The sequence below is a fragment of the Plectropomus leopardus genome, chromosome 14, assembly GCF_026936395.1.
Source record: "Plectropomus leopardus strain MGB_pleo_1.0 chromosome 14, ASM2693639v1, whole genome shotgun sequence".
Taxonomy (NCBI): Eukaryota; Metazoa; Chordata; class Actinopteri; order Perciformes; family Serranidae; genus Plectropomus; species Plectropomus leopardus.
In genome coordinates, this window is record NC_142189.1 from 9645079 (window position 1) to 9665187 (window position 20109).

Here is a 20109-nt window from a genome sequence, read left to right on the forward strand (position 1 = left end):
ATAGATTCCTTTATTCCACTAAACACCCAGGAATATTTATTATTTTTATTTATTACCCATCCGATAATGTGTCTAGTATGTAAGTTCAAACAAATGGCCTCTGGTGGGATTGATAAAGTTGTCTGAATTTGAATCAGCCCTGAAAGTGTTAAAGAAGTCCACTTAAAGCTGTGAGAGCTTGTGGTGGCTGGTGTCACCAAAGAGGAAATGCACATTTACTTCACTTTAATTTTTTTACTGCAGAAACAAAGAAGGGACCAATTTATCTGTCAAGCTGCTGAGAATCACCGCTGTCACCTGAAGTCGTGATGAGGAGCTCGAAATTGACTGTCGAAAAACGGCGAGAGGAAATCATACTGATCACTTCCAACAGCCAGACAGGAGAGCGTGTGTGAGTACGTGACTCATTAAAAAAAAGGATGAAGCATCAGCTGCACCCGACAGTCACACAGGCTGTACTTGGAACTGCATACTAACATACTGCCTACTACATACTCAGTGTGATATACTTCATACTGCAGCTGAACGAACAGTTAAGTATGCCATTACCGACAGACTGTTTACACCGACGTTACTCAAGCAACATGACTGTATCACATGACTGATGGTAAAAATGTCAGGGCAAACATACAAAAAGTGCAATTTTTCACAAGTGCAAATATCTCCATGTGCAATTGGTGTGTATATATATATATATATATATATATAAATCTTTTCCCCCTAGACCTTTTTTGTTGGCACATGGTCATTCTATTTTGTTTATGTTTATGTTTATGTTTATGTTTTGGCACCTTGTTTTTTATTATCTGACATTTTAATATTTTTATATTTGTAATTATTATTTTTTTACTGTTGTATTGTTCTTCCGCTGTTTATACTTCTTCGTACCTCATAGCTGCTGTAACATTGTGAATTTCCCCACTGTGGGACTAATAAAGGATTAAAGGATCTTATCTTATCTTAAACTTCCAAACAGGCATTATTTGGATAAACTAAATACATATTTAGAATTTTAATAGTTGCAGAATTAATATTTAAACTCAATAAAGCAACATAATAATGGCTTTTTGCCTGACTCAAAATCTCCTCCGTTGCCAAGAGTTGCAGTCTGAAGAGACGCAAAGCATTGTGGGGCAGTTGAGTATGTCCAGTAAGGTAACGTCTCGCACTCCGCATATTCAAACATCTGTGCATTTATAGCGTACACGAATCCAAAAAAGACTAGCTGCTCGAATACAGGGAGATGATGGTCTATTTGAGAGAACTTGGTCCCCTTTCTTTTTGTATCTGTCTTTTTTGCTAAATATGGTGTTTTTCCCCTTTATTTTCTCTATTTTAATTATTGTGAATTTAATATTCTTTTTCTTACTATTATTATTATTATTTTATTTTCTGTCTATTTGTTTTTAATCTGAGCTGTGAGCTTTGAAAATGTGGAGAGCACTGTGCTGTTAAGTTAAAAAAAAATAATAATAATAATAATTTAAATATTTTTAAAAAATGAAGATGATGTAATTTTTGCTGGGGTCTGTACCAAACAAGGATCTTTCCTTACATCTGGACTATTATTCGTGAGCACGAGCATCTCTGTAGCACCACAATGTTAACTTTAACTGGCATGACTTGGATATTGTACTTGGCCACACTGCAATGTGGATAATATCTCAACTGACTGTTCAGCCTCGTAAATACAAAAAGCAAAGATAAAAAGCACTGAGCACAGATAAAAACAACCAACGTAAAACTGATATAAATGGACATCTCTTCCCATGATGGCTGTTACACAATTAAAATTTGTTAATTCTGGAAAGTACAAAACAGCGATTTTATGATTTACTAAATGATATCACTTCCTTTGTTGGAAAAAGCTTCTTTATGTAGGATGTCCATTCATCTCCTTATCACCTTCTATTTCCCTTCCTTTTCCCATGCAGAGCTGATAATTAATTTCACACTCACATTCTCTGCGGACGGCAGCGTGTGTGTCACTCTGGTGGGGCCGACGTCCGGTTTCCTGTCAGCTGACCCCTCCCACTTCCTGCTGTCCTCCTCCCTCTGTGGCTCCAATCTGTGAGAGCCCTGCTGGACCAGAGGACGAGGAGTGAAGACATTTACCGTTTGACGCTACTTTAGAAAGATCTGTAATGTACAACTTCCAAACTGCGTCTCTTGAACATTAGTTTTTCAGGTGTTTCTACGTTCCTGGATGATTTAGTCAACTCTAAATGCATGAAGCTTTGCACAATCGCCATAACGACCACCAAAACTACCTGCAATGTTTCTCCCTCTGTCCTCATGCTGAGGACATGTTGACATACCATAGTTGGAGTGAGCTGCAGCCGTTCACGCACTTCATTTTAAGACTCATGAAGATATTCTGAACTGCGTTCATTTCTGAGCCGACACTCTGCAGTTTCACATCTAAATATAACCGTTTCATGTTTAATCAGATCACCCTGCAGTCAAACAGACATTTTAACCAGATCGGTGCGTTAGTCGCTGCTTACTTGAGACTGAAGCTGGGGTCACATGGCCAATATTTCCTCAATACCGGAAATCCTTTTGATTAGAAATTCCAGCTGAACTAGACGCCGCACAAAATGATCTGATAAGATGTGCCTTTACATGCCTCAGAGCGTTTAATCAGAATAAAACGTTTTTTATTTGCACAAAGTGGGTTCGGCCCTCTGTGAAGCGTCTGATATGCCGGAAACATAACAGAAGAAGTTTTTGTTCCAAAACTTGTTGAAAAAATTCAGTTCACTCAACAAATGTATAAAAGGAGAAGAGGAGTTTCTGCCTGTTAATCTAATTTAGTAGTAAGTAACGTAAATATAATGCAGTTTATTTTCTGTAGCTACAAATCACAGCTGTCAGAAGTAGAAAACAAATAATTTCAAGCTCAAAACTTTACACAGCAATAAAATCTTTCTGATGGGAGCTGCTTGGTGTGTGGATCTATTTGTTTAATACTTTTCAGTATGATGTTTTTTCAGTCCATTACCCACTACACTGGATACTGGGATGTGTGTGTATTTTTTACCGTTTTATACTCCACACAGACATTTCAATATAACAATGTTCCCCACATGTTTCATATGGAGGCTACTGGCAGCGATAGATGAATGTTATGTTCGGTAACAACGTTACAGAAGGCTTCTGTTTCAAAATCAAAGAGTACATTTATTCATCAGAGCACTCACATCAGAAAGTAGCACAAACAAAGAGAGAAACATTTTTGAATTTATGAAAGAGTCAGGGAAGGAGGCTCATAGAAATAGCTGTTCAGTATGTCGTGTGCGGCGCACGCACCAGTAACGTCACATAATGAATATATTTATTCCATTCATAGAGAAACGATCTGATGTGAGCAAATGTTTACATGGTTATTAGGCGCTAATATTTTTATATTGAACAGAGTATCTAAGATCTGCACCACTCCTTTCAACCTGATCATTAAATTCTTTCAGTCTCTTTTGATTGAGGTGGCTATGTAAGTCATTTTTACTCTGATTATTAGCTGAAAATTCAGGTTTTGCAGAAGCTTGTTTTCAGAAAGATCTTTTAAAATTAATAATTTGTGTCCTGTACTACTTTGTGAAATGATGTTGTAGCTTTACGTCTATGCATCAGCAACTACACACAAGCTTTAGGGAGCTTATTTGGGCTGTATGACTGATAACTTTTTTTATAAAAGACAACCACAATACAAATTGTGGCTGCATTTTATTCTGTACCACTTTTTCTTTGACTTGTGAATAAATGATGATGATAATGTTACTGACCTTGTGGTCCGTCTCCTCCTCGATGGTCTTGCTCTCAACAGGCTCCGCCTCACCGTAGATCAGCGTCCCGTTGCGGCCGATCTTGACGTGTTTCTTGTACGTGTAGTAAAACTCCACACACTGCGCCACTGACTTAGTGGTCACCTGTAAATAACACACACACACGCATCAATTTTAGTTGAGTCCTGTGCAGTTGTGGAGACAGACGGAGAAACTTCAGATGCTTTTTTTAGTGCATTGTCTGTTGTTATTCTGTATTTTCGGCAATGCTTTTTAAATGTCTGACAAAAAAAATCTTTTCTCTAAATAATACAATAGAATGAGATTTGTTTTGCGAAGCTTCGCTGCAGCTACTCACTGCAGCAAAGACAGTGTCAACAAGAATAAAAGCCTAATTCAATTTTTTAAAAGCCTTCAGTCTGGTGGTTTGGCTGTTGAAAACTGTAAAACTGACATAATTTGGCCTCATTCTTGATCACTGAATTGGTTAAGACAAGAAAATTAAATTGTTTTCAGTTTTGTGGAAAAGCAATGATTGACTGTGACACAGTAAATAATTAAACAAGAGGGGAAACATTGTTGCAGAGTGACTATATTTCCGTTCCCTCGCCCACCCATTGTCAGGGAAAATATTGTGTGCACAGTGTATTTTCTTTCTTGGGAAGGTTTATCAGCCCACAGCTACTGTGTGGTCTACAGACTAGAGTGCAGAGTTTTTTATTTTCCTGTTCTCGTGCTTTAAAACCACAACATACCTGTTTCTGCACCATGAAGAAGTCCTTCTTGTACGCAGCGATGCCTTTGTTGAACTGGCGTCTCTCAGCTGCCGTCCAGCTGTCTGATCCTTAAGGAGAGACATTTAGAAAAAGAGAGGGATGTTTAAAAAACACAAGTATCTGCTTCCAGACTTTATTCTGAATGTGTGCAGACAACTTCAATCCCACCCCCTACCCTTAAACACACACACACACACACACACACACACACACACACACACACACACACACACACACACACACAAATCACTGGACAAACAATGGCTCTCCTGTCTTCTGCTTGGGATTAACCACATGCTGTAAACCCCCTCCCTGCTCCCCTCCTTCCTTCATCGCGTTGACCCTGACAATCCTCCACAGTCACCCCCCACCCCCCCACCCACCAAAACACTGACACTCTCACTGCTGCAGCTGCCACTGCTTTGAGGAAAGGCCTCAGAAATTCGCTGTGAGATGGTGAAAGAAAGGGGAGAAAAATCATGAATCAGAAATCATGACCCGGTTACTCCAGATAATCCACACTTCCTTCTGCGTGCAGATGTGGTCGGCGGGTTTAGTTCACTTGAGAGAAAATAGTTTCTGCTAGGGCTGGATCCAAATGTGTGGCTATTCGTTAGTTGGGTTGGTATTTGGTTTTCAAATTAGGCATTCAGATCTTCTTTTTTTGCATTGGGCGGCTGCTGCGCCCGTCACACAGAAAGTGACAGAAATGAACCTTTTGCCCAACGGTTATTAACCAGTTTATTGACTGAATCGAGCCATTTCTGTGTCTGTGAGAGCAGTACAGAACTGCAAACGGAGCAGCTCTACCCGAGTGGAGCTCTGTCCTGCAGCACAGAGCAGACGAACACTTACCAAACACTGAAGACAGATTATTGTAATGATAAATTTCAGAGTTTTTTTTGTAACTTTACAAACTATAAAGTGTCACAACCACTGACAAGTAGTCGGAGGCACACCGTCTCTCTCCTGAAACACTAAAACTGTCAGGGATCCCATCTCTCCCTCATCTGTGAAGCACTCGGTCTCTTCCTCACTCACCTCACGGTGTAGCTCTGAAGCACAAGGACCCCACCCATCCATTTATTATTGCAGGTTGAAAAAAAAAAGTTTAAATCCCATATAAAAACAGAAAAGATGCTATTTGTATATGACTTACCTGAGTAGTGGTAGTTTGCCAGATGATGAGATTTGGGGAAAATTGGATTCCTCAGCATCAGGAGCGACAGAGCAGCCTAAAAAAAATCAACAGTTGAACAATGACTGAAAGTTAACAAACATTAGTAAGCTGCACAGCTGCGACTGTTATGAGCCCTTTTACTGCAGGTCAACTCCTGCCAGCGACTCTCGGCTCTATCATACGCTCCCATTGTGCTTTATAAACCCGTAAAAACACACCAAAACGAACAACGAACTAACAGGTAACCACGGAGCGAGATAACCATCGCTCTCATTCTTCCTGCATGTATCAGGTACCTGAGTGTGTGATATCACGATTATACTCTGTCCACTGTTGTCAACATTAGAATCAACTTTGTGCTCTTTGAGGAGAAAAAAGTCTTGAGTGTGCACGAGTGTTGAAAGACGGCAGTTTGAGCCGGACTGCTGCTGCAGAGAGTGGGTGCTCCGACACCCCCCCCCCAGCTCGTAGTTTCCTTGACAACGTTGGACCAGTGTTGGTCGCTAGGGCCTGAAATCTCCACTAGTACTTGCACAAAGCTCTCTGACAGCTCTGCTGTTTCTCCGCGAGGCAACTCCAGCTCGTACATCTTTAATAATGGAAGTATTGATTTAGGATCACAGTGAAAGTCAGTGTGAAGACAAAGTAATCTGTGTCTTTTTTCTGTGATATTAGAGACTCTTTCTCTTTTAATCAGTGTCACATAACTCATCTGTTCAATCCAGCGTAACTTATCGTTATTTAACAACTCTTCTTTACACAAGAAAAAAATAATCTATGGCAAGGATGCCTTTGCCTGATGGGCATTTCTCCAAAATGACAGGAGGCCAGTGGCCACTTATTATACAAACATTACTAATTAATATGTAAATTATATATTAGCTCAGACCTCTGTTGGGGAGCACAGAGGATCCTCCACTGGCACTTCTTTTTTGATGAATAAGCTGTATTTTGATGCTTTTTTTAATGCATTTTGCCACCTTATTTACATGCAAAGTACATTTTTTTTTTTACCATTAAATGGAAAATGGTTGACAGGCCACCTGGCACGCTGTAAATTAAGTGTTACTGGTCTATGGGTTCAGAATGGGATTCAAAAATGTAATTACATTTATAAAAACCTATTATATGGCAAGATTTGGTGCCCATGATATCTAAACATGCATAAGTTAACTTGTGTTGTGCCATTTTGCAAAAGCATTTTGTAATTTTGCTCCAATGTTGCTTGACATTGCTCTTTGGCTTTAAGTTGTAAAGCTCTTTGTAAGATTTGCTTAGAAAGTCTCATAACTTCAGTACGCAGTTCCTACTTAATCTTTTTTATCCCTCATTCACACATAATGTTGGCAGAATTGCTTTGAGGTACTCTGGAATGTAATAAATGGAAACGGAAATTGAATAAACTTCAAATTGCCCTCACACTTAAGTTTATTTTTAAGGCTTTAATATCTGATGTTTTTTCACGATTCTTGTAAATCATTAATGTGATACTTATTGTGTAATCGTGTTACTTCTGTTTTGTTTTTGTCTTGCCGATTGTGTGCTTGTGAACATTTCTTGTTCTCAGGTCTCTATTGAAAAAGAGGTCTGAATCTCAATGAGACTGCCTGATTAAATAAAGATTAAATAAAATAAAGTGTAATTATTATTGTGATTATCATTAGTAAGTAGTAGTAGTATCATTAGAGCAGCAAAGATAAATCAATTAAATGATCAACAGAAAATTAATCAAGTATTCAGATAAATTTTCAAGAGCTGAAGTCATTTTCAGAGCAAAAAAACAAAACAGTTCCAGCATCTCAAATGTGATAATTTGCTCTTTTTATTTGTCTTAACATTATAATAAATTCAATGTCTTTGGGTTTTTCACTGCTGGTTATAAAACATATATTTGAAGTCATCTTTTGTGCACTAGGAAATTGAGACGGGCATTCTTTTACAGTTTTAATCACCAGAAAATGAATTAATGAATCAATAAAATAACTGGCAGATGGCTTATGAGCCATATCATACTTAATTATGAAGTTAGCTGAAGCTGTAATTAGTATCATTATAATAACTTTTAATTATGCCGCAAAGCTATTCTGACAGGCTGAGCTTTCATTTTCCTTTCTATTTTCACAGTATCTCTCTGTGTCTCTTAAATTATAATGGATATGACTGGATACAGTTTGTATTTCAATGGGGGTGACATGAACAGGAAAGAGCCACTCGAGATGCTGCCTCGTAACGTTCAACAGCGACTGCTATTTGGCCTCATTACCGCAAACAGTACAGAGCAGTTGTCCTTCTTCTTTGTTAAATGTAACGAGCAGCACGGCATATTTATTATCATAAGGTGTGTTTTATTTGAGCATGACAACATGCTTGAAATAGCTGATTTATAAGGAGGTCAAGGATGGACGGTGGATATCTGCACAGCAAGCTGCACTCGCCCCGCTGATGAGCTGTGATGTAATTAGTGGCTGACTCTGACTGTGATGCAATAGGTGTGAGACACGGGATGCATCATTGCTGCAGTGAAGGTGGAGCGTCCGTGTGAGCTATCGGTGACACCATGATTGCAAGCTCGTAAACATTTATGATTATCTTGACTTTTCTCTGGCATTTTCATGACTAAGACGTTCTGTCTTGTTGCTCAAGTTGCTTTAAAGTTCAGCTAACATATTTGTGCATGCACGTAAAATAATGAAGGGTGGGTCGAGTGCACTCTCCTTTTTTTCAGGATTTTCAAACGGCCACTCAGCTGACAGCAAAAAGCAGTGACATATGTTGAAGAAGCGTGTGCTGATAACAATAACAATAATAATAATAATAATAATAATAATAATAATAATAATAATAATAATAATAATAATACTATCTGGAAGAGTTAGTTTTGAGTTTTTGAAGTGGGTCTGTTTGAGGTACTTGTCTGTAATATTTTCACTGCTTTTCCTCAAACCCAAAGACAAATTAGAGCAGCTATGAAAAGCAAGTTTTTGGCATCACTGCTTGAAAAATGACTTAAATTATAAATCAGTTATCTAAATAGTTCAGATTATTTTTTTGTGTATTGATTAAATGACTATAATGCCTCATTTCCAATGCATGGTTCAGCTTGACTCACTTTTTTTACATATATATTTATTTTATTTTTTTAGCTCCTGCCTTTATTAGAGATAGGTCAGCTATAGCATTAAAGGGGGAGAGAGGGGGGGGACGACATGCAGCAAAGGGCTGGAATCGAACCCGTGGCCGCTGCAGCGAGGACACAGCCTCTGTACATGGGGCGCCCGCTCTACCAACTGACTTTCTGGGCGCCCTGACTCGACCCACTTTTGGTACCAAGTCCATTTCACAATTTATTTTTCCACTGCAGATAGTGTGGGTGGGATTCTGAGCCGACGGCGATAATAACACGCTGTGGAACTGCCATGAGACGACACTCGCTCTCTCATTGGAAACCAAACAGAGGAACATCTGCACTTCATCAACTGACCACGGCGTGGTTTTGTGGGCTGCCATTTTTCAAAGATCTGGGTCAAGCAAATTTAAAAAAGAAAAAAGAAAAAATGCGGCTGCTATTGATGGCTGCTCAGCTATTTAAAAATCGCGGGTTTTTGGTTTGTGCACGTTGTTCCATGTCATGTTAGTGACGACTTTCTCTGACCAATCAGTGGTCTGCAGCATTTAATTTTTTTTTTTTTTATCAGCGGGGTCATACATAGTCTAGGGTTTAAAAGGTAAGTACATAAATCATTTCAGATATAAATTACATTATAAATACATCATGATGATGTTAACAGGTCTGCAGCATTTTAACTCCACATCCCAATCTTAGCTCAGCTTAGCTCGCTTAGAAGAAGTGGTGTCGTACCACGCAGTGGAAATGTGGCACGTGGTTCTACAGTTAACCATGTTGTCACCTCACTAACAGCGTGCGTATCTCTTCTGCTCTACATGGTGCCATTACTCCGTGCCTCTGGTTTACTAACCAAACTGTTTCAGTGTCTCAGTCATCTCAGGCCACCACACCACTTTCAGTACAGAAGAAACTGAAACTCAACAGATCAGTCAGTTCTGCTCACTAATCCCTGACAGATCTCATAAAGGCATTCAATCACTTCATTACATGCACGTGAGGAACCAGGTTAGTGGAAGATATCAAGTTAAAGCAGGAGGACGGGGGACACGTGCAACAATCTGAATACTTTTAAACCTCATGTTTACATGCAGCTAGTCAGTAATTCGATTTTTACACTCCTGCCTGTAGAGACTGACATATTTTCAGTAATGAGATATGAAGCTACACTTTGACATGTTTTTCTCCTGCTTGGGCTTTGGATTTAATTATTTTGGATACGAGGAGGAACTTTATGAACGCTGATCATTTGCTGTCACAACACGTCTATCTTGGAGCTCTTGTATCTGAAAACCCTGTCAGTAAAAGGTTTGAAAGCCCACGCAATCAGAACAAAAGCTAAGATTTTATTAATCCCATTAAGGAAATCAAGCTTCTCCTTCACTTGAGGAGAAACCTTGAGGAGAAATCAGGTTATTAATAACCCAGTTAATTTAAGTGCATATTAGCTTTAATAACTTGCTGTAATCTGCTCCTTTGCACAAAGACTGTACATCATTTATATTAATACTACCATGGAAAATATGAGTCTAATCATGTGTAGACTGTGCAAAAGGCTTTACATTTTCTTTCATTCAAGACAGGAATGTTAAGGCTTTTGAAAGAATTATTCCTTGTTCAATTCTAAAATTATTCATGACTAAAATGAATCCACTACTTTCTAAAAACAACTATAATCCATTCTAATTTTTTAGAAATTCTTTAAAGTGCCTGAATACTAGTAATTTTCTATACATGACATAATAATAACAACATAAACCATCTTTTTATATTATGCATTCAGCATTTTACCATTCAAAAACAGAATGAGTCTGCTTTCATCAGTTATGTGACTGATTCACAACGAACAAAACAATTCATGTTTCTAAATCCTGATTAATGAGTATGCAACATTATCTTTTAACCCTTCACTGAGCCCTGCTCACTTCAAACAGCGAGAGGAGTACAGATACACAGACACAGATATAGATATTTCACTCAAGAAAAAATAAAATTGTTGCAACTTTGGCAGAAAATACTGTGTTTCTGCAAGATCCTATTACTCAGAGAAATTAAGTTTTCAGGGCCTTTAAGAGCGTTTTTTGAAATGATGGATCCCTAAAATTTGTTTAAAATATTCTGTGTGACACTCAGTGTTTTAATAGGAATGCAGGTTTTGAACTTTTCATATTTCAATGCAACCTTTAAGGCAAAAACAGGTTGACGTGCATGTTTAGGTTAGAACCTAACTGATCTGTCATTTTTCTATTAATCGTGGAAATCCTGCCTTATTACTGTGGATTATTCTGTCGTGCTTACCATAATGTCTCCTTTGCACTCGTACAGACAATGGTGGGCTAACTCCTGGTTGGTGCCTCCTCCACACAAAACACTGGAGCAGGCCATGTGCATGAGGTCCTCCACTAAAAGACACACCGAAAAAAAACTCTTTTAATTGTTATTATTTTGCACACCATCGTGACCACTTTTTTGTAAGTAGGGCCAGAAAATGTATTGATAAAATATCAATACTGTGATATGTTTCTATATATCATCTTAAATTTCATATATTTTGATATTGTTGTCTTCTCCTAGTTTTGGGGGCTGCATTACAGTAAAACAATGTAATTTCCTGAACTTAACAGACTTTCCTATTATGTGCCTTTACCCACTTGGTCATTATATACACATAACTGAAAATTATTAATCAAAAATCTCATTATGTGAATACTTTGTCAACTCCATAATACCTTGATATCAAGGTAGTGTATTCAGAAGCCTGTACTTATAATATAACTGATTAAAATATGAAACGGTTTTTAGCATGTAGTTTTATTTATTTATTTAATTGTTAATTACGTAGTATCAGCGCCAGCGCTCCAAATTGAAAACAAACTTCCCCACAGTCACAATTAAGTCTACTTTACCACATTAAATTGCTTCATATACCCAGAGTTACAATTGCCTGCATCTTCTCACTGAATATACACGTATCCAAATGTAATACAGGAACAATTAAGAAATGATTTGCCACTGGGGACTTCCTAATTTGCAACAGCTTGACTATGAATCATTAAACACACTGTGTTCAAAATGACAACAGCAGAAAGTTGCCTCTGTATTTCACAAACAAAGAAATGACAGTGTAATGTCAGTCTGACACTTAAAAAAACATTTGAAGTTTTACAAAAAAAAAAGAAGGAAAGTTAAAGTTTTTTCCTGGTGATGTATATACAACAAGATAAATAAATTAATTCTAGAAACATATGATCAGCTTTACACTAAAATATTAGGAATTTGTTTGTTAACTTCTTTACGTTTCGGTCCAAAGATTGTGCACAAACAATCTGTGTGCCAGAGTTTCTATTTTCAGTTTTAGGTGATGTAACAACTGTGAAATATTGGTACTTTTCTTACCTTTCTGCTGGAATTCAGGTTTGTCCTCTAGTTCGCTGAGTGGAGCCCAGACCAGCTCTGCTCGATGATGATCCAGCTCAACAGCTGACCACTGCCTCAGCTCTGGCACCTCCGCCTGGTACCGCGACCCAATATTTATCCGTCTGAGAACAGGACATGTGTGTGAGCAACAAGGTTTTGAATTTGAGCCATTCGTAATTCATCCTCTGCTGTTGAGGTATTTATTCACTCTTACATATTTCAGTTGCCATGTATCAATATCTGGTTTCTTTTAAGAGTTAAGAATTGTTTTATTTCTGAGATAACATTTTGATTTCTCGGCTTTTTTTTCTGCAGTGATCTTAAAATAGCTGCAGGAAAATTGTTGAGGCACTCAGGGCTCTGAGCGCTGCAATTTTTGGACTCCAGCTTGTTACACAGCTCTCTTTTGTCCTCTCAGCATAATGAATAAAATGCAAATCCCTTTCAAAAGCTGTATTCTAAAACAGAGTGCACTTCTTGAAATCCCTGAAGAGAAACTAAATGGATCCTCATTGTGATTTGGGGCGAAGGTCAAGCAGGAAGAAAGACTCATAAGCCAACAAAAGCGTGCATCTCTGTAGGTTTACAAACAGATACCTCTGTGCTACGGTTGTAAAAATCATGCTGTGCTACAATAACAGTCAATCCTGTTCCAGCATGCGTCCGCCCTCCCCGGCATTTCCAGTGGGCCTGCAGTATTTCCAGCTGAGTGTGTGTATTCTGGCAGCCTCCCCCAGGGAAGGTGGGCTGCTACAAGTTGAACTGCGAAGGCGCTGGTGTGTTTGGGAGTCCACCAGGCCCAGCTGAGAGCATGATTTATGGGAAGCCTCGATGGCTCGTCTCTGACTAACTGCTGAGCAGCTGGCACCAGTCGGAGGGGGGAACGGCTTGCACAATGCACCCCCGTAAACTACACCTCACTGTGGATGCGACTCCAAAAAGAATCCTTGACTAGTAGCTGAAGGGTTAAACTAAATGGAGTCTCAGTGTCAGACTTCTCTTTCTCTGGTGCTCTACTTTTCATAAACATCCAAGCTATCAGAGGCTGTGTTTACATTCATGAAGTAATTTGGCTGTTGTTCTGCTGAAGGTCTTGTTTGGTGTAAGTTGTTTACATGCATCGTTGATATACTGCATTACACTAATTAAAGTAAAAATCATGATTCAATACACAATAGTGACTGAACCTGACGATGATAAAAGCCCTTATATTTGCGGTGTTATACGAACTATACAAACTCGTCAAGTGACGCACAGTGGTAAACCCGCTAAATATGGGCGATAGGCTTTATTCCCACTGCCAGTAAACACAGCATTCCAGCACCCGAGTCTACCTTTCTGTCATTTGTGTGTGTGTGTGTGTGTGTGTGTGTGTGCGCGCGTAGGTTGTTTTGTTGCTGTGTCCGTGCAACGTCACCAACAGGAAGGAGAACAAGTAAACACTAGACAACAGCATGAACAGAGGTCTTTGGAAACCTTTCAGTGGTTTCTCTTCTTTATACATGTCTTACTTACTCAGTCTCTCTTTCAAACTCGGTGCAGACTAATTTGGAATAATGTTTGAGCGCCGCTTAGGAGGGGATGGACAGTAATTAGTGACAGCGTATCATTGCATGTCGTCGATCCATTTTGATACTATTTATGGACAGTATTTTCTCTGCAAAAGCCATCTGTGTATTTACATTCAGTTATTACCTCCCTGTACAGTCGTTTTGTTGTTATTGTCAAATTGTCTGCCCACGCAAGCATGAGGGATTCACAGCAGCACGTTATCTAATAGCACGTAATATCCCATTGATATCAGACCCACTGTTTACTCTGTTAACATAGTGTAATAAGCTGTATTAAGTCATTGCTAATGCAAACAGAACAACCTTCAGCCGCTGCGCCACATTAAGTGTTATTTAGTTATTGTGAAGCAGCCGCAGTAAAAACATAGTATCATCAAAAATGCATCAAAACAAAGATAAGCATTTTTGACTGTGTACTATTTCGCAACTGAAGTTGCAGTTATTACTGACCGACTTCCTAGTTCCTTAAAACAATGAGAGTCTGTTTGGCTGGAAACAGATACAGCTGCTTTTCTGTTGTATTTCTCACAAAGTAACTGCACAATGAAATGTTTGCTGTCATATTAAAATTGCACTTGCTGTTACCACGGTAACCACGGGTGCCCCTAAATGAACCAGGACTTAGTCTGCAACATTAATGTCAACAAAAGCCACAAACTCTGGATATTTATATATAAATTAACTATATTCTCTGTGCATTAAAGAGCAGAGAGCCATTAGTTTTCAAAAGGCTTTCACTTGACAATTAATATGGAGCTGTTATGACAGGATGCACATTAATTGAGGGAGAGACATTAGACTGCACAGTTAGATCAGAGGCTGATTGCTCCCACTAATGCTAGCAGCGGATGACAGGGCAAAAGATTCCAGTGGTAACAGTGGCGGAGAGGCGGAGAGGCGGTCCGCCTTAAAGGATGAGTTTCAAGAAGTCTCTGCTCTCTTTCAAGACATTACATGATTCAGTCGAGTGTTACGGTTTGAATAATTGATTGCAGGACTACTACTCCAGCTATAGTAATGCATACTCTGCTTTGAGTGCAAATAAAATTTCTCCAAAAAGGACACAAATCCTCCATCCCCAAACCCCAAACCTTTTCCACAGTGGAAGAAGATGATTTGGGAAATACTCACGGCTCTATGCTGACTGGAGTGGCCTCGCTCATAGCAGATAGAACGGGTGGTGTGATGTCGCAGCTGTCTGAAAGAGCAGAGACAAAGTCCACTCAGTAAGTTACCGGAGAAGTTTTTGCTGTAATCACAGGAGTTTAATTCTAATTCCTGTACTAAAAGTTACAAAATAAGGTTAAAAACAAATCAAATGCAGGCTTAATGTTAGTAAAGCAATACTCAACTTACAGCCCGCAGGTCAAATCTAGTCCCTAAAAGGGTCCCAGGTGGCCTCACAACCATTTTTATTTCACAATAAAAATAAAGTGATTCACACAGGGAATTGTTTTTGTACTTTTAGTATACATAATATGTCAAAATGGATACAACAGTATCAAAAAAGAGCTTCTTTATCAAAAATAGCTAGTTGAGGATACCCAGCACTCCAAGACAGAGGTCCTAGCTAGGCCCTGAATGTCCTAAAATCTTCATCCTTGGGTTTCTTGAAAGGCGCTGTATAAATCTATAAATATGTATAAATGGCCCCAAAGCAAAGCAGGCTGAGTATCAGTGTTCTAGTATTTATGGATAATTCAGGGATTTTTACTTACTGGAGCGCAACAGGCTGCGTGTTGCTGATTTGGGTGTTGCAGGAGGCGGCAGGCCCTGACTGCTGGCTGCAGCAGACGACAGGAAAGTGGAGAAGTACAGGCCGGAGCCCTCGCGGACGGGGCTGAGGATTGGAGGAGGTGTGTAAGGGGGAATGGAGAGGGGGTTTTCGGCGAGGCGGACAGGGGAACGTAGGTGGCTCTGGTAGGGTGTGATGCTGGAGTAGACGGGAGGGGCGATGAATAAGCCAGGTTTGGGCGGTGGGATGAAAAGAGGCTCGGGCCGAGGACGCCGTTTGGACTTTTTGCCGTCATCGTCTTTCTCCCCTTCGGTTCCTCCATTCTGGTGAAGAAAAATGACTTTAAGAGGCAGATTTGTAACAGTGTATGGTGATACATCATTTCTTATTTCATGAAAGAACACAAAAACTCAACAACAGATATGCATGCTCATTACTAATTGACCAAAAATGTAATTGTGTTGATATTTTTTCAAAGTACCAATAGTCATTCCTTACATCAAAGAGAAAATATGGTTAAAAAAATTGTAACAATCGATTCTGTCTCTCAGTTCTAGCAGTAATGAAGTGCTTTTGAGGAGATACAGATATCCAAATATCTATCAAGATATAACCTAAAAATATTGCAATTTAATTTTCAGCCCACATCGCCCAACCCTTTTCTCAACAGTTATCCAAACAACCATTGACATCCCTAAAGAATATGCATCTCATACTTCTGGTGTTTTGTGCTTTTATCCTGAGAATAAAAGAGAAAGAACAAGGCAAACCGACCCTCAGCTGTATGGTACATAATGTACAGTATGTCAGTGCTAAACCCTGATAATCTGCCTGATCTGGGACATAACAACCAGTTCACCAAACCCCCCAACCCAAATGAACAGGAAAAGGGAGAAAAGTGTGGAGGACTGAAATGGGGGCAGGGGAGACATGCAGTACGGTGGGGGGAAGGGAGTGTGTGTCGGCAGGATGATGTGGCACAAACGCAAGGACTTAATAGATGGAGTCTGACAGACTGAAGACAGTGGAGCACCACCCTGCTACCTCCCCACTCCTTGAAAATCAATTCTTACAGTTACACAAACATTGCATGCATAAGTATTAAAATGCGCCAATACAAAAAATTTATCAGAGTTTACCAACTGCAAAAAATAAAATAAACATCAAAGAATCAAATATCAAATTTGCTCGCCTGCTCTGAGCTCTCTGACAAGGAGTTCCTGAGTGAGCGTCTCCGGGTGACGATGACCGAGGGCTTGTGGTCAGCACGGCCGAGGTCCTGGGGGTTTGAAGGCCTGGAGTGCCAGCTGGAGGTCAGGGCAGCGTCGTCTCTGTCGGGAGAGGAGGGCTCCTGCCGCCGCACTGGAACAGACACGGGGATGACAAGCGGAAGGAGGCTGTCATCTCGATGCCGCTTGGCGTTCAGGCCCTCTGATTCAGTGGGACTCCACGGCCTGTGGGGCTCCTGATAAACACAGAGGATGAGGTGTTATGATGCTGTTTATACACTGATTTCAACATCAAGAGCATATGCAAGTTATTGCTTGCAGATTGCAAATTTTGCAGAATTGTAGACAGTCAACTCGAGATGAAATAGTAAGTTTCAATTAATTATAATAAGTGAGGGCACAGACAATTTAACAACAGAAATTGTTATTAAGAATGCTCACTGTTCAGACCCCTGTTGAAACGTGTGAAACCGCAGCTCTCAAGCTGATCATATAAAGACTTTCGAGTGACTCATTTTCAAATACATGAACTAGTAAAATCAAGTTCTGTGACAGTTGCAAGAAACTTACAACATAAAGGCACAGTTCGCCCGAAAACTGAAAATCACATATTTTTCCTCTTACCTGTGAGTTATCAGTCTAGATTCGTTTTTTTTTTTTTTAACGTGAGCTGCAGAGTGTTGGAGATATCGGCCGTAGAGATGTCTGCCTTCTCTCCTATATAATGGAGCTAGATGGCACTCAGCTTGTGGTGCTCAAAGTACCCAAAACTCAACAGCAACGTCTCTTTCCAGAAACCATGACCTGATTATTAGAGATAAGATAAGATAATCCTCAGACCATGTTAGGAGAAGTTTCACTAGTATCCTTTTTCTTTCTACCAAAACCACACCCGCCATACGTATCGTTGTGCAAAAAGACGGCATGGACGAGTGGCTCGTGCTCGTGACAGCGGACATGCAAACAATAATGGCGTCCTCCTGGGCTGATTCGAAACATTAGTTGCCTCAGTGGTGCTAGGTGAGCTAGCAGTAGATGCATGCTTCCCTTTGAACAGTGACACGGTTGGCGGGTGCAGTGTGGTAGAAAGAAAATAGTTCCTACATGTAACTTCAAACAACAAGGTCTGTGGATTATCTTGAGTAACAGGGTCATTATTTCTGAAAAGAGACTGTTTTGAGAGTCAGACATCTCTATGGCCGCTATCTCCAACACACTGCAGCTCACACCAAAACAATCCAGAATGATAAAGAGCACTACAGGTAAAAAAGGAAAATATCTGTAATTTTAATATGGTGGCGAACTGTCCCTTTGATTAAGTAATAGGAGCTTAGCTTTCCATCTTAGCACACAACAGCACAATAAATCTTTTTTAAAAATGACTAAGGTGGTTGGGTGGCTGTTAATTCACCTGGGCAGGCTGCCAAATTATAATCAATACAGTTAATGAGGAACACTGAAACCTTGCTCATTACCTCACACAAAAACACAAATCAAAGAGAAAATTATGTCAATACTCAAATGAAGCATAAGCAGAGAGATCAATGCAGCATTAAACGAACATTAGGTGTATTCCAAAGCAACAGAGACCAAACACAGTGAACAATAAGAAAAAAGAACGAAGATAAAGTTTTAAAAAATCTGTCTTGGATTAGAGTATTTTCACTGCTTTACCTTAATGTCAGAACGTGATTTCTAAAGGAAAAAAAGACATCTTTGTATCGTTCTCTTCAAAGCCAGACTCCATTAACAAAAACAATGATTTAACATCGCTGAACACAGGAGCTGCTGTTCTACCACTGAAGCGATCAGTGAACTTGTTTGTATTATTGTGTGACTTCAGCTTTTAAACGGGTTAGTTTGGATTCACCAAAGTCAGCCAGTGACACAAGGGGGTGTCGGTCATGGAAGCCATTCATGGCTTGTAAAATCAATCGATTTTAGTCTCCTTGTGCATCAAGCACTTTGTTTGAAATTCATACTATTCTTTGCAGCTGCAGACATGCAGGCAGCAGGACAGAGGTAGAGAAAGAAACTTGCGGCAAAAAATGTTATTGTGCATTTATGACCCGTCATTAGCGCCATTGGCTTGTTTACTATGATTTACTATTATTATACGAATGCCGTTGTCACACTGAAGATCTGCTGAGACCCCTGCAATCTTTAAAACTTTGTATGGAAAACAAATGAATCATCAAACATTGGTATTGCCCACTAAAATCCAATTCGACTGGCCTGATTCTGAGATGGGTTAAGCCAAAGACTTTTTTAGGTAGCTAAAATGGGGTTTGTTGCTGACCCCCATTCATAGCAGTACACTGCTTAGCTCCTGTGTCTGACTCCTGCCTGCTTCTTCAAACTGGGGGCGTCCCGACTGTCATCAACTGTATGTAATACACCAATTATGGATATGTACCTCATTCAACCCCCCTTTAAAAAAACTGAAACTATCCCTTTAATTCACACATTCACTTGAGAAACTAGTCAAAGGAACCGTCCCCGTAAGCATTCTCCACATTTTTTTCTTTGAAAACCCATAATGAGTGGGCATGAGCAGCCTGTGTGCTTTAGAGCAACTCTGAAGCAACTTCAAAGCCCTCGAAACCACCAAATCATCGAGAACAGATGCACGTTGTCACTGCACGCTGCATCTTCATGGGCAGGGAGGCATGCAGCAGTGTGGCTGCGCTGGATCTCGTTGTTGCTGGTGGAAAACTCCAGCCCCTACACCAGAGAGCGGTGGGGAGATATTCTGCTGAGCACTGCAGGCAGGGCAACCCTGCACCCCTCCCTGTATGGAGGGGGGAGGGCAGTCGAGGCCAGGCTGGAGTTTCTCTCCTTTGATGGGATGGGGGGAGGTGTGCAGGCATGTAACCAAACACACTGTCTGTATGATCAGCCACCCTGTGAGGCGAATCCAGGGCACCGCCATGCTGAACTACAGACATACTGACTCAGAGCTGTTTGGCAACAAGAACTTGTTGCACAATCAAGACTTTCAGCACACAAACACAGATAAGTGTCTGACTTCACGTGGTACGGCCAGGGCTGTTTCATCAGGTTTGTTCATTGATTCAATGACTGTGAGCTGAAAAGCACATATTTGTGAAGTATATATTTACCTCGTGACACTATTCACAATGCAACGTCTTGTTTTAGCTACAGATTTTCCCCACAAGGCAGAGCTGAGCGGCCCTGTTCTGTGGTGTAAACTCGGCTGGGCGTTGATTACACTCGGCATCTCTTCCAGCAACATGTTAATCACAAACAACACAAGTTTTGGCACAGTTTT

The 20109-nt window shown here is 40.0% G+C and overlaps 1 protein-coding gene across 3 annotated transcripts in view; it reads right to left on the minus strand.

The window, feature by feature from the left end:
- mideasb (mitotic deacetylase associated SANT domain protein b) overlaps positions 1-20109 on the minus strand; it is a 39255-nt gene that overhangs the window by 8099 nt on the left and 11047 nt on the right. For 2 of the 3 annotated variants that reach the window (XM_088087264.1, XM_088087263.1), the window contains exons 3-11: positions 16781-17053; positions 15572-15911; positions 14985-15051; positions 12262-12404; positions 11164-11267; positions 5721-5796; positions 4541-4629; positions 3786-3929; positions 1960-2082 (exon numbers count right to left, since the gene is read on the minus strand). In XM_088087264.1, coding sequence (XP_087943390.1) covers positions 1960-2082; positions 3786-3929; positions 4541-4629; positions 5721-5796; positions 11164-11267; positions 12262-12404; positions 14985-15051; positions 15572-15911; positions 16781-17053 — 1359 coding nt within the window. The remainder of the gene's footprint in view (positions 1-1959; positions 2083-3785; positions 3930-4540; positions 4630-5720; positions 5797-11163; positions 11268-12261; positions 12405-14984; positions 15052-15571; positions 15912-16780; positions 17054-20109) is intronic. The other variant, XM_042500212.2, reaches the window with a different exon arrangement.